The following is a 12,792-nucleotide window of genomic DNA, read 5'->3' as shown; positions in this document are numbered from 1 at the left end:
AAAGTAGTTCAGAAATAGATCAGTTCACTTTAGTGCTCATGAAAAGTCCAAATAGGAAACAGAACTATAATGAAAAGAAATAGAGGAAGGGGGGAAAAGGCAAATTAAAAGTAAATATGATGACCTGCTGTTTGAGAGTGTTGTGTGGCTCATGCCCCCATCCTAAATGGATGATCAAGGTTATTGAACTCTTTTATAGTTAACAAAAAATATTAGAACTCCTCATCTGGAGAAAGGAGATGGCTGACAGAGGATTTGACTGTTAAATCGCCTGTAAAATCACAAATTACACACAGGGCTCTTCATTTGTGTTTACAGTCTCTCAGTATCAGAAAAATTAAGAATTAGGTGAATTTCAAGTGGCAAATTCAAAACAAATCAAAATTGCGTTTTTCTACAGAACAGAGCTAAACTGCAGAATTGATGAGCACAAGATCTGAAGGATATAAAATTTTATGTAGGTTCAAGGAACAAATTAATAGATAAAAAAGCCATGAGGAACTGTTAAGCCTCGAGAATTCATCTTTCAGGAAGCTGATGTGGTACAAATCCTTTCACGATAAGAGTGTATAGTGGAAAGAGTATATGGAGCAAAGTGTCTCAGTGTTCTTATTCTCCTCTTGAAACTCTTCTGCAGCATTATTATAGTGTACTGTCAGTGACAGGATATTGAATTAAACGGACCCTTGCCCTGACCCAGCCTGGCTGTTCCTATGTTGTGGTTGTAACCTGAAGATAATTTGTTGGGAATGGATTGAATTGCCCTGATGATGAGTTGTACCTGCCTGAAGTTTCTTTGCTTCTATCTCTGCCTCCTGTTTTTCACTCCATCTTTCTCCTCTCCTAAATAGCTGCTGAAACAAAACTGTTCATGTGAACTTGCATTTGGGGTAGTGCTGCTTACCTGTGTTCTTTTGGAATCCAAAATGCTTGTAAATCCATTAAATAGTGTTTTTTTACCTGGCTGAAGAGCAGCAGGAAAATCTACTTATGTAGCCAATCTCTGGCACTGTACAACAGAGAATAATTCACGTGCGTCATGCAAAGCAGAACTTGGCGCTTCTGACAGTCGCACTGAGGTGAAACGGCTTCCGACAACTCTAAAGATTAGAAGGGGAGAACCTTTATGAAAACATTAGTAAAGGAAGAAGAGACTTTAACGTAAAATCAGTTGTGATGAAAGCAAGCACTTTGTGAACATTACAGTAGCATTTTTTTCTGAAAAATTCGTGGGTCTTTTTTGTATTAGTTTTGCAGGCACGTGTAGAAGCACCACAGCGGACAGGCTGCTACATTTATTTTTATTTTGTCTTCGGGTGCCGGTCAGCTGCCTGCCGGGTACCAGAACTCGGAGGTGAGGCAGGAGCGGTGGCTGGCAGTGGCGTGCAGAGCTGCGCAGCTACACACATACCGGACCTTCAGCATGGAACTAGGGCCACGGGTGAGCAGGGAAACATCTGGCAGCCCCACTAATTCCAGATAAAATGGGTCGGGTGCCCCCCCTCCCTGTGTTGGTGGGGCAGTGCTGGGGCACTAAGCGCCAGCCGTGCCCGGAGCCGTGGCGAGGGACAACAGAGGTGGTGATGGGAGCGCTAAGTGTGAGGTGTTGGTTTGTCAGCCGAGTCCGACGCGAGAGGAAATGACTCAGAAAACGATGAGTTGGTTAACGCTGGCTGAGGAGAACGTGTCGCCCTCAGTTTGATTTACAGCACAAGCACTGAATCGTCTCCGCTCGGCCGGCGCCGCGCACCATGCGGGGCCATTTTAGGGCCGGGGTGACCCCGCGGCAGCAGAGGTGCGGGCGGAGGCTCGGTGCTTCCCGAGGCTTCGGCGGGCGGGGGGAGGTGTGGATGCCGCCGGGAGCAGCGGGGCGGGGCGGCCCCCGGCTCCTCGCCGAGCTCCCCGAGCGCCCGCCGTGCGCGCCGCCCTCGCCCGCTGATGCAATCGGAGCCCGGCAGCGGCGGGAGCAGCAGCCCCGGCACCGGCAGTCCGAGCGGCAGCCCCAGCCCCGGCGGCAGCACCGGGCACTTCGGTCGGCCCCGATCCCGCGCAACGCCGCCGCTGTATCTGCCCCCGGGGCTCGCCGATCCTTCGGCTCCATCCCGCCGAAAGCCCCGCAGGAACATCTCCCTCGCCTGCCAGCATGATCAAGGTAAGCGGAGCGGGTTTCCTGCCCTAGTCCGCTCGTCCATCCTTCCGGCGATGCGGAGCAGCAGAGGGGCTTCTCCTTGGCAAATTGGTGACTCGCCGGTTTGTGTTCACAGATTTTAGTGCCCCGATTTATTTGTGCTTCGCGAAAGGGGATTTCTGTCCCCATTGGATTTGTTGTTCGAGATTCAGAGGCAGACTGTGTGTGATTTTACCTCTTTCCGTGCTTTTTCATTGCAGACAGCATGTGTGGAAAAGAAATAACGGGGGGGGGGGAATGGGGAAGGGAAGGTGTATGATTTCCTTTGGGGTGAATTTCTTGTTTATGGGATTCCCAGTGAATGAAAAAAAACAAACAAAACTAGCAGAAAACCAACAAACTGAAAGCCTGTAAAGGTTATGGTCTCTGGCAGACATCAAGCCTTTTTTTGCCTGTGAGTTTGTTAAAGCTCTTATGTCTGCCCTCGTACTAAAATAGACTATGGGTAAAATTCAGTAACATGTGCTTAGAGGTTTTGAGTAATTTCAGAAATAACTTTAAATCATGGAAGAGGAGTTGTTGGTAGCAAACACTAATGTGGCAGATGAGCATCTGTGGGCACTGTCCTTTTATAAATGTCATGTTTATGTTCTTCAGCTTAGTGACCTGATCTGGGGATTAAGAAGTCTTCCTGGTCAAGGCAAAGGGCATGGAGTTAGCACAAGTGCTTTTCAGTTAGACCAAGGGAACATCACAGTCACGTTCCATCCCGTGGAACTCCTTCAGTAATGCTTGGGTTTTGAGGAAGGTCTGTGTACTGGGCTGACTGTGAACTGCACAGCTGCAGTCTGATGCCAGAGTTAACAGCTGAGGAAAACCACGGCTGAGCTATTTGCTTTCCTTGGGTCACTTTAGCAGATGGAGTATATAGGCACAACAGGTATGTCACTGGCAGGTGTCTCCCCAGCTCCTCTCTGCTGCTGATGGCAAGTGTTCCTCACATCCAGCAATTCTGTCCCCTGGGTGGCTCTGGCAGTGATGCAATTGCTACTCATAGTGGCAGGGCTAGGGTGGAGGAAACTTGGGATGGTGTCATAGCCCCATTTGCCCTCCCTGCAGCTGGAGAGTGGCAGACCAGCCATGGCAGAAAACTGGTCTGAAACTACTTTGGGAAAATACCCAAGAGCTCCCTCAGCCACAATGCTCAGAGACAGAATGGAGCATCTCAAGGAAGAGGCAGACTGTCGTGTTTTATATCACTTCTGATATACCTGTGTCAAGAGAAGAGGGCAGGGCTCCTGTTTCCAGGGTGTCTTCCCGCACCTGTAAGGAATCCTCTGGCATGGGCTTATATGAGTAACAGGGAAACCATAGACGTACCAACCTGTCTGCTCAAAGCAGCACTGACATCTCGTTGGGTTCTTCTACCTGCACAAACCCCAACCTTCACTTTATCTTTTTTACTGTAAAAGACATGGAAGGAAGCAATAGCTACAGCAGTAAAAGGACACTCTTGCTACTTGGAAGTGATGTGGCCTTGGGCAAGTCAGTGCTGTCTGAGCCCTTTAGCCTTCATTTGCCTCATCTGTTCAGACTCCAGGGTTCTGGCTGTCACTGTGTGTTTGTAGAGCATTTATCAAAGGTACCGAAAATTACGATTTGATTATCATCATACTTATGTAAAACCTCATACATTTATAAATAACCTAATCAACAGTATTGTTCCACCTCCTTGTCTCTTCATCTCTCCCTTCATGATTTCCTGTGTTTAGTCACAACCCTCCATTTTTCCTTGAACTATTTCCAGCTCAACCACAACCCTCCCTTTCTGTCTTGTTTAAAGTAATGTATAATAAATGAATTACGCCTCCAGTTTCTGCAGTCTCTGCCTTGTCCACCTAGTGCACTGATTGTTACTGACAGGCCTAGTGCTTGTGTGTGATCCAGTGGATATGCTGATTTTTTCCCATGGAAATAGAGCACTGAAATATGCTGCAAAGCCATAGGTAAAAGCGAAGATTGCAAAGTCATGAGGTAGCTTTAACGCAATTGATATCTTGTTAAAATAGTCCATAGGTCATATCCTTTGTTTAATTAGATACATGAAAATAATTCAGATGGATTTCATTAATTTATCCCTGGGAGGATAATGTTAGGAGAGGAGGTAAATCAGTTAATTAAACTGTAAACACTCAGGTGCTCTGCATTTATTCAGGCATTTTGAAACAAATTAGGAGATGTGGGAATGGTAAAGAATTGGAACAGACATTTTTGTTGCTTCCCTGTGTAATGCCATTTTCTTAAATGAATAATCATAGCTGAATATATAATGCTGAAAGTTATCAGTAGGTTTGAGGGCAGGTCCTTCAGTGTCAGAATGAAGGAGCCAAGTGGTAAATTCTCTCTGTAAAATTTGCACAATCAGCCTTCTTAAGCCACAGATATGAGGGCTGGCATGCTCATGTCTCCACAGTGACACAAGTTCTTCGTGCTGCTGGATAAGCTCATCAGGCAGCTCTATGAGTTCAAGGCACTCAGTGCTGCCTGTGGCTCTTTTGATAATGAATTGTGGCGACCCACATGCAATGATGGCTGCAGTTAAGAGATTAAATGCCCAAACTTCATCTTGAAAGTCTGACTTTAGGTGGTAGTTGAGCATAAATCAAAGCAGTATGTGACCCTGATATGTTATGTTCATAGTCACTGCCATGTTTGCACCTTGATGCCTCCCATTCTAACATAGGATGAAGTGAATGGGTGGCCCCATTTACCTTGGAAACAACCTCATTATTTTATGGCTTTATACATTTAAAGGTCCAGGTAAAATTACATCATAAAATAGAGCACCTGTTGCAGAAGGGCAATTTAGGAAGTATTACCATATGCTGTTGCAGAGGAAAATCCAGCATTACACTTAGGGAAAGCACCCTTTGGTGTGTACATCAGAGGATTCAAAACTCAACATGAGAATAGTTGAAACTATCTTTAAAAATGATCAGTAAGTTTTACCTATTGGGGTTTTTTTTTGTGCATTTTGGCCCGTAGTTTATTACCAGTTTTGCAAACTAATGTCATTATACCATTCCAACAGAGTTACTCATTTACTTGTTCCCTTGAGGTCTGCAGTGTGTTCTGAGTTTTATTTTAGAGTATACCTGAAGCATTAATGAAGGGCAGCATATAACTTCTCAGCAGATACACAGCTACTGCTAATTCAGTTTGCCTATTAGAGCATGGCATATACCATATTGATAAAAAGAAAAGTATTCCTGGTAAGAACAGAGAGTTGTTTTTCCTGGTGTACAAATAGGGTTTAAGTCTACAAGGTTCTGATTGGAATAATTTCCATTAGGATTCAGAGACATCACTGCCATGCAAATAACGTCCACTTGTTTAATTTCGTTTAGACTGAATGGCTCTGCCTAAAGAAGTTAGGGGAAGGGCATGACTGTAGCACATCCACTTGTGTACTCCTCTGATCTCTAGTGTCCTCCAGGCCTGGCTGACCTAATGCACAACTCTGCTGCTCTCCTCTAGTTTAGAAGGCAGAGTGAGATTTTCTTTTGTTCAGCCCTGTGGGGCCAAAACTTAAGTGAATTCAGGTAATTCTTCATCATCTTTCTCATTCCTTTGTTCTGGAACTCTATTCTGCTGCTGGTGTCAGTTTGCTCCACTCCAGATTTGTTAGTTTCTATCTTCTTCCTTTTGTGATGCTGGGCAAGCAGAGATTCATCACTTCCGTAATAAATGTTTGAATTTGCATTACTCTTACTGAGAATGAAGTTTTTTTAACCTTTGACACTGAGAGTTTGAAAGAATGGAGTGTGTTCAGTCTGGAGAAGGCTCTGGAATGATATAATAGTGACCTTCTACAATCTAGAGGAAGATGATGGAGATGGGGCTAGACTCAGCACTGCTGTATGCCAGGAGGACAAGAGACGATGGCGTTAACTGAAACAGAAAAGGTTCAGATGGTACATAAGGAAATATTCTCTCCACAAGCACAGGTGGGAAGTGGGTTACCAAGAGAGACTGTGCAGTTTCCACCCTTGAGAGCTCTCAAGACTCAGCTGGATCTAGCCTTAGAAACCTGCTCTGAGCTCAGAGCCTTCCCTGCTTTGAGCAGGAGGTTGAATTAAAGACATCCTAAGGTCCCTTCCAGCCTGGATTTTCCTGTGGTACTGAGAAAAACCTTACAAACAATTTTTTTTTAAAATCCAGTCTTAGTTTTTGACACAGCCAGTTGTGTGGACCAGCACATATTTGTCCAGAGCCCTGAATGCTTGGTTTTAACAGCACAGTCTGTGTAAAAGTGGTGTTTAAAGTCACGGCTGTAGGCAGATTTCTTTGCAGAAGGTATATTCTTTAACATGTTGGTATAGTAGTATTATTTTCTTTATTATCTTAAAGAAGTCCATGTGCTTAACAGAAGAGGTTAAGCTGGAAAACTATAAAGCACTGACTAGAAGGAGATATTTTTGATTTTCAGGAATGTGAACTTGAAATTCATCTGAAATACAATCTATAAGGTTACTATGTGAAATTGCATATTCTACTCATAAAATGATTCAATTCCTTATCTTCATGCAATTAATTAAAAATTACAGGTAGTCCACCTAAAATCAGCAGTAACAATACAATTTCTTTTGATGTAGAGTTTCTCTACCTCCATTAAAATAAAAGGAATTCTCAGTCAAGCGAGTATGGAAAAGAAACATCAAGTGTTAACATTTACTATGAAGTTATCGTCAATATAGCTGGCAGGCCAGTTGCTAAGTAAATTTCTTACCAGATGCATGATGCAGGCTTTACTTCCCTGATTTTAAATTTTGAAGGAACTGGTGGAGAGGCTTAGTTTTTGATTCTGGATGAAGAAAAGTGTAATATTTTTTTAATAGTGTCTATAGTTTATAGTTTATTTGTTATAAACTATCTTCATTAATGTAAGTTTTCGGAGTACCATAATTATTTTTTGAGAACAGAGCATCAAGATTTATTATCAAATTATCAATATCACAGTCCTTCCTAATTCTGCCCTTTGGCAATGTCTGCTTAAGATTTGACAAACCCTTTCCTAATTGCTAGAAAGTATTGCCTGAAATATAGAAGGTAAAAGCTAGAAAAAATGAATAAGCATGAAGTAATAGTCTTAGTATGGGGTGGTACTACGTGTACTGGCTACACAGGCACAGTTTTGCCACAGCTGTACAGCTGCATTTGGACATGCATGCAGAAAGAAAACATAATTGTGTTACATAATTGTATTCATATGCTCGTGTATTTGAGGCATTTGTCCATCGTGAGTATGCCATCTGTATTTTTAATATTATCTTTTATCTTTCAGCAGTTTTTTTAGAGACCATTTTTGGCATTTAAAGTTTGATTCTCTTCTTGACACCTGAAGATAGAAGTTCAGTAACAGCATTCCTTTCTGATTGTTCACTAAACTGAAAATTGGCATTTACAGTTATTTTCTTTTTGATTTTTTAATTAAGGTGGTATGCTGTAGCCAGCAATGTTTTCATCATGTTAATGGATAAAATATTTATTAGAGCACACATATGAAATAAATGTTCTGTCCTGCCATTTCCAGGTGAACTGCATTTCAGCAGTGGATAAATCAGATGCAATTCTAAACTTTTAAGGGGCTCAAGCTTAGCTTCGTACATTCTGAAATGTGAAAAACAGTGATGTTCACGTGCGTTGAAGCCTCACAGACCTCTTCGTTCATGTTATAAATAAGTCGTTTGTCAATTGAGATTTGTGGAGCTGAGCAGGGCTGTTGGATCGTTGATACAGATATTGAATTGTAGGAAGACAAGCCTACATTACTTGTCATAGGCCAGTTTATTATTTTCATTTCCAGTGCCATTCCTTACCATTTCAAAGCTGTTGTTTTTCTAATAGAGACTGTATCACTCCCGATTTATGTTTGTTACAGCTTTAACCATGCTCTGATTTGGGCTAAGGTCCTCTCTTCATTTCGTGTACTTCGTGTGTGCTTAATGGTGACACCTCTACAAATATCTCATCTGTGACCACACTTTTCCAAGGCCACTTTTAATGTGCTGAGTGATATTTTGCTCTCAAATTCCCTGGGCAGCATCCAGTTTGCTCTGGGCAGTGTCAACAAATGATAGGGGATTTCAGATGAAGGACCCGCTCACGTTGTTTAGAAAGGACACATGGGATAAGGTTAACACAGCTCCAAAATTTTGGAGTGTTATAATCTATGATTTTTCTGTGACAGAGCTGTTACACAGTTGAATATGTATTAACTAGGTGGGATATCTGGTTCTGTCACTTCTTTGAAATATTTTACCTCTTTTGACAGATGATTTGAAGAGAAGCAGCTTCTTCTGGTAGTTATCTTCTTGTTATTATCTTGTTGTACCACATTCAAGGGAGTAATGTGTGACACTGCAATGATGCTGTAGTTGTGCCCAACTTTTCCTGGCTTGTTAGTAAGCTTCCATGGGATTATTTACATTTGCTTGGTGTGGTGAATAATGCTTATTACCTTCTGTTACAGCCTCTGCAACTCATAAAGAAAGTAAAGCAATTAAGTTCTTAGAATATTCTGAGCTGAACATCAATCATGCAAATATGCTTCCTCTCAGTTGTTACTGGGACAAGAACATTATTGTAGATGCTGTCCTCAAACAGGTCCTAAGGATTTTCCCTTCGGCTTAGCTCTGTTTCTAGTGCCCTTTACATCAAGCGGAAAACTTCAATTTTGTTTCTACTTTGTTGAACTATGTCTAGTTGAAACAAATCAGGGCAGTGTTTGAACACACAACAAAACACCTGTCACAGGGGTATAATGCAGACTTCGGAGAGGTCTCCCATGGCTTCAGACCAGTTATGGCAGGCTTAAAACCCACTGGAGCTGGTATAGGCAGGTGTTCTGCAGCCAACACCTGTGTGCTGTTAGGCAAGAAACTTGAAAGGGTTATAGCTGTGAGTACTGAACAGCCAAACCCATTGTAAATCAGTCATTTACACCTGTTCTTCCTTGAGGAGAATTGTAATGGATTTGATGGGTATGTTTTAGTTCCTGGAGAGCTGTGCAGACCCTGTTCTGGCACCTCAGTGAATTCCCTGAAGTAGCTGCCAAGCAGGGTGAAGTCTGCCAGTGCCACAATCCATGCCTCAATTTCCTGTTTGTAGAAGAGAAGAGGTATTTCAGCCTTCTTTCACCTAGGTATTATGACTGGTGTAGAGCCAGGCTTCCAGGTCTTACAGTGAGAAGAATCCTTTAAAGCTTATAAATAATGAAGATCTTTGTTCTTTATCGGGAATAAACAGTTCCAGCCTACCATCAGAATCCAAGAGAACACAGTATTTGCCGTATTTCTGGGAAGCTTGCTGTCCTTCTGTTTTTTTTTTTTTTTTTTTTTTTGGTTTTTTTTTTTTTGTTTTTGTTTTTTTTCTCCCCTGTCTTGCATCATCTGTTTGAAGAGATATAGGAAACTTTAAAGCACCCCTTAACAAAACCTACTAGATCACTGTGAGACCTGAAAACTTGAGTCAGGGTCCTTCTGCAGCATTGTGGCAGAACGTCCGGGCAGAGCCCACATCTGGGTGTGCCCGTTTCTGCCTGCAGGCAGAGAAATGGGGAGACATTTCCTCAGACATTTAAACAGAGAAACGCGTTTATAAGGAGCACTGGTGGAGCAGAGTGTACCTGCAGATTTGAGCCCATTCAGATCCCTAGGTTAGATAGCTGCTGCCATGCCTTATCAGCTTCATCTCTTGGACATTTCACAGACACTTTCCCAGCATCTTGGGAAACAGGGACAGGGAATAACAGCCCTAACAGCCAACACACTGCAGAAACTCGTGCTTCTTGTGCTTTTCAGCAGTGGCATTTGATAATGGGTTCTGATTAAATAGGCCATGCAAAGTCACCAGGGCTAGATGTGGTATTAAGCCAGTCTATGTCAACCCTTTACACACCAGCAACCACATGTGCACTTGCATTCAAGAGCCAGCTGTGTAAGTTACAGTTCCATGATCTCTTGTGGGACTGTACACAGGACTTATGGTGAAAAAAATAACCCCTTCTTCCTCCAAAAGCTGTTCTTTTTCCTCCACAGAGCTTTTGTTTTCAGTTTGTTATTCATCTTTCCTCAGTGTCTTATGTAAACCTTTATTCCGATGCAAAATGGATTTAAATGGGACATGGTCTGAGCACTCTGAGAATAGCTACAAATGACCCCTTATACAGGCCAGTGATTCAGGCCTGACCTCCTGCTTCTCCTGATGCTGCTGTAGTTATGAGGAAGCTTTTAAACAGGACTGTGGCCTTAAAAACAGGTTTTTGTCTGCTAGCTTTTTTCTTTGAGCATGTCAGTTCTCATTTTGGAATCCATTACTGTCTCTGCTGTGGTTTGGTTGGGTTTTTTCCCCCCAGGAGTTTACAGTGATTTATTTGCAAACTGCAGAAGCTTTGCATTCCCGCACTAAATTGTTTGCTTCCAGTTCTAAGCCCTGAGTAACTCTTCAGACAATTATTTGATTCTGCTTTCTATGCCTTCATGTTATTTATATTTTGATTTGGTAGTTGCATAAAGCCAGTTGCCTTGGTCATCATCTGCAGAATCTGTGTGGAATTTCCACTATCAGGCAATTTCACGAATAAGTTGCAAGCTACATTTTATGCATCTTTAAATCTGATCTGTCATTTATCTGTACAGCTGTTTCAGAAGAAAAAATATAGTCAGTGTAACTGAATCTTCAAGGAGAATAAACAAATTAGTTTTTATTGTGCTTAGGCTTATCTTTTCTGGTATAATAGTGCAGTTAAAAATGCATCCTGCTTAATTTTACTATAAAATCTTGAAATGCTAATTTAGTACCTGGCATTATAGAGCACGTGAGGAAAGAGAAATGTTAGAGAAAACATAATGGCCACAAACTTGTGATAAAGAGCAAAGCCCTGCTACAGTTCTAGGGGAAAGCATGTAATAACATTTATACCCTTTCTTGTTGCCAGTTTGATGCCAAAGATCTCATATCAAAGAACCAGGCCTAAATGCAATAAAACTGTGGTGTCTTTCAGAATTTAATTTATTTTGTTTGAGCAATCACTGTATCATATAGCCATGAGGCACTATCTAGTTAGAAAATAGGCAGGTGAGTTTTTAGGTCAACTAGATCCAGCTGGTTGCTTTAACATGTTTTCCTTCATACCATTCTAGCAAACAATGCACTTGTTAAAAACCTAATTAATGCTAGAAGGGACAAACAAACCAACAAAAGAGTCACTTAGAGGCACTGTTCATAGGAGTTGGAGATGGAAGAGCTCCATTAGGTCATCTGCCTCTTCTCTTCATTGTACGAGGCTGTTTTCCCAAATCAGAAGGGAAGAAGCCAGTAAACTGTGAAGACGGAGGAAATGGCAGTGGGGAGTGACAGAGCAGCAGCAGGGTCATAGGAAGGAAAACAATCAAGAACAGCATGAGCAGTGCGTTTAGAAATCAAGGTAAAAATGACCTCCTGCACTTGGAGGTCATTTGTAAAGAGGATTTCTTTAGAGTACTTGCCTATTTCTGCAAAGAAAATAGGAAGGAGAATTGTATGGATGTGCAGGAAATGTATTAAGGCCAAACTGACTGTTGAGTAAAGGAGCATCACACAGAGGTTACAGCTACTCTGTCCTGTGTTGGATGGGACTGGTGGGAGGCTTTCAGTATTTTTCAGTTGGGAAGGATCACACTTCAGACTCCATGGTGTATGGTTGTAATTCACAGCTCACGTAAATTTTTCTGAAATACGTGGCAAAATAAATTCACCCTGAAGCTGAATAGATCCCTGGTCAGGGCCTCCTTAGGGTTAGTTTCAGCTAAATAATTTGTTTTCTATTTCTGCTGATCTCTTTGTTTCTTTAGGGTTCTTCAGCTTATCAAACACACATTCTTTTCGGACTTTAGGAGTAGATCTCCTTCCTTGCCTAGCCTTGCTATCTTTCAAGTGAACTGAGACAAGCTTTCTTCTGCAAGCATCAAGTTCAGGCATTACTGAACTTACTCAAGCATCAATTTAAGCACTGAGTGAAAAAATTAACGTTAGTTCTGTAAGAGGTTTTTCACCAGAGTGCTGCTTGCAGTGGCTTTACTTTGCAAACATTGTTCTGTGGTTATTTGTTCTCATGGAACAAATGTTCATGAGAACATTTTTTCTCAAGTTTGTCTGCTTTTACAGATGTGATACAGCTATAAATGTCACTAAACATGAGTCTTGGGTGGACTAGCTGAATATTTCCACTTCTTGATAGTCTCTGTTTTAAGGTTTTCCTAACCAGGAAGTTGTGCTCATATAATCTGAATTGTCTTTTATTTAAGCATAATAAAAGCAGTGAAGCATGCTTTAAGAGGAACATATTTCAGTTTTAGTCAAACCGATTAAACTGGTTTAAATTCAAGCCAATAAACTGCTCAACTCAGGGATAAGTACCTGCTCAGTTTTTTGTACTAATTTATTTGCAATATATTTCAATTCAAACTTACTTCATGCAATGCAGCTTTCTTAGACATAAAGCCTCTTGTATTTTCAAAGCCCCGGTGCTTTCACTGTGAGGCAAAATTACTATTAGATAGTGTGGAAGCCTTCTTTTTCTGCTACACTAGTTGCCTTGTGTTTTTCTTTGTTGTATGCTGTCA

General features: G+C 41.8%; 1 protein-coding gene across 2 annotated transcripts in view; it reads left to right on the top strand.

Moving 5' to 3' along the window:
• The first annotated feature begins 1,943 nt into the window (after positions 1 to 1,943).
• The window catches only part of BCAT1 (branched chain amino acid transaminase 1), a 54,865-nt gene continuing 44,016 nt past the window's right edge, over positions 1,944 to 12,792 (top strand). For both annotated transcript variants that reach the window (XM_014880015.2, XM_088164923.1), the window contains exon 1: positions 1,944 to 2,152. In XM_014880015.2, the coding sequence (XP_014735501.1) occupies positions 2,144 to 2,152 (9 nt within the window). In that variant the 5' untranslated portion in view covers positions 1,944 to 2,143. The remainder of the gene's footprint in view (positions 2,153 to 12,792) is intronic.

The sequence above is a fragment of the Sturnus vulgaris genome, chromosome 5 (assembly GCF_052056855.1).
Source record: "Sturnus vulgaris isolate bStuVul1 chromosome 5, bStuVul1.hap1, whole genome shotgun sequence".
NCBI lineage: Eukaryota > Metazoa > Chordata > Aves > Passeriformes > Sturnidae > Sturnus > Sturnus vulgaris.
The sequence above is the reverse complement of the archived record's forward strand: the minus strand, read 5'-3'. Positions and strand labels throughout refer to the sequence as shown.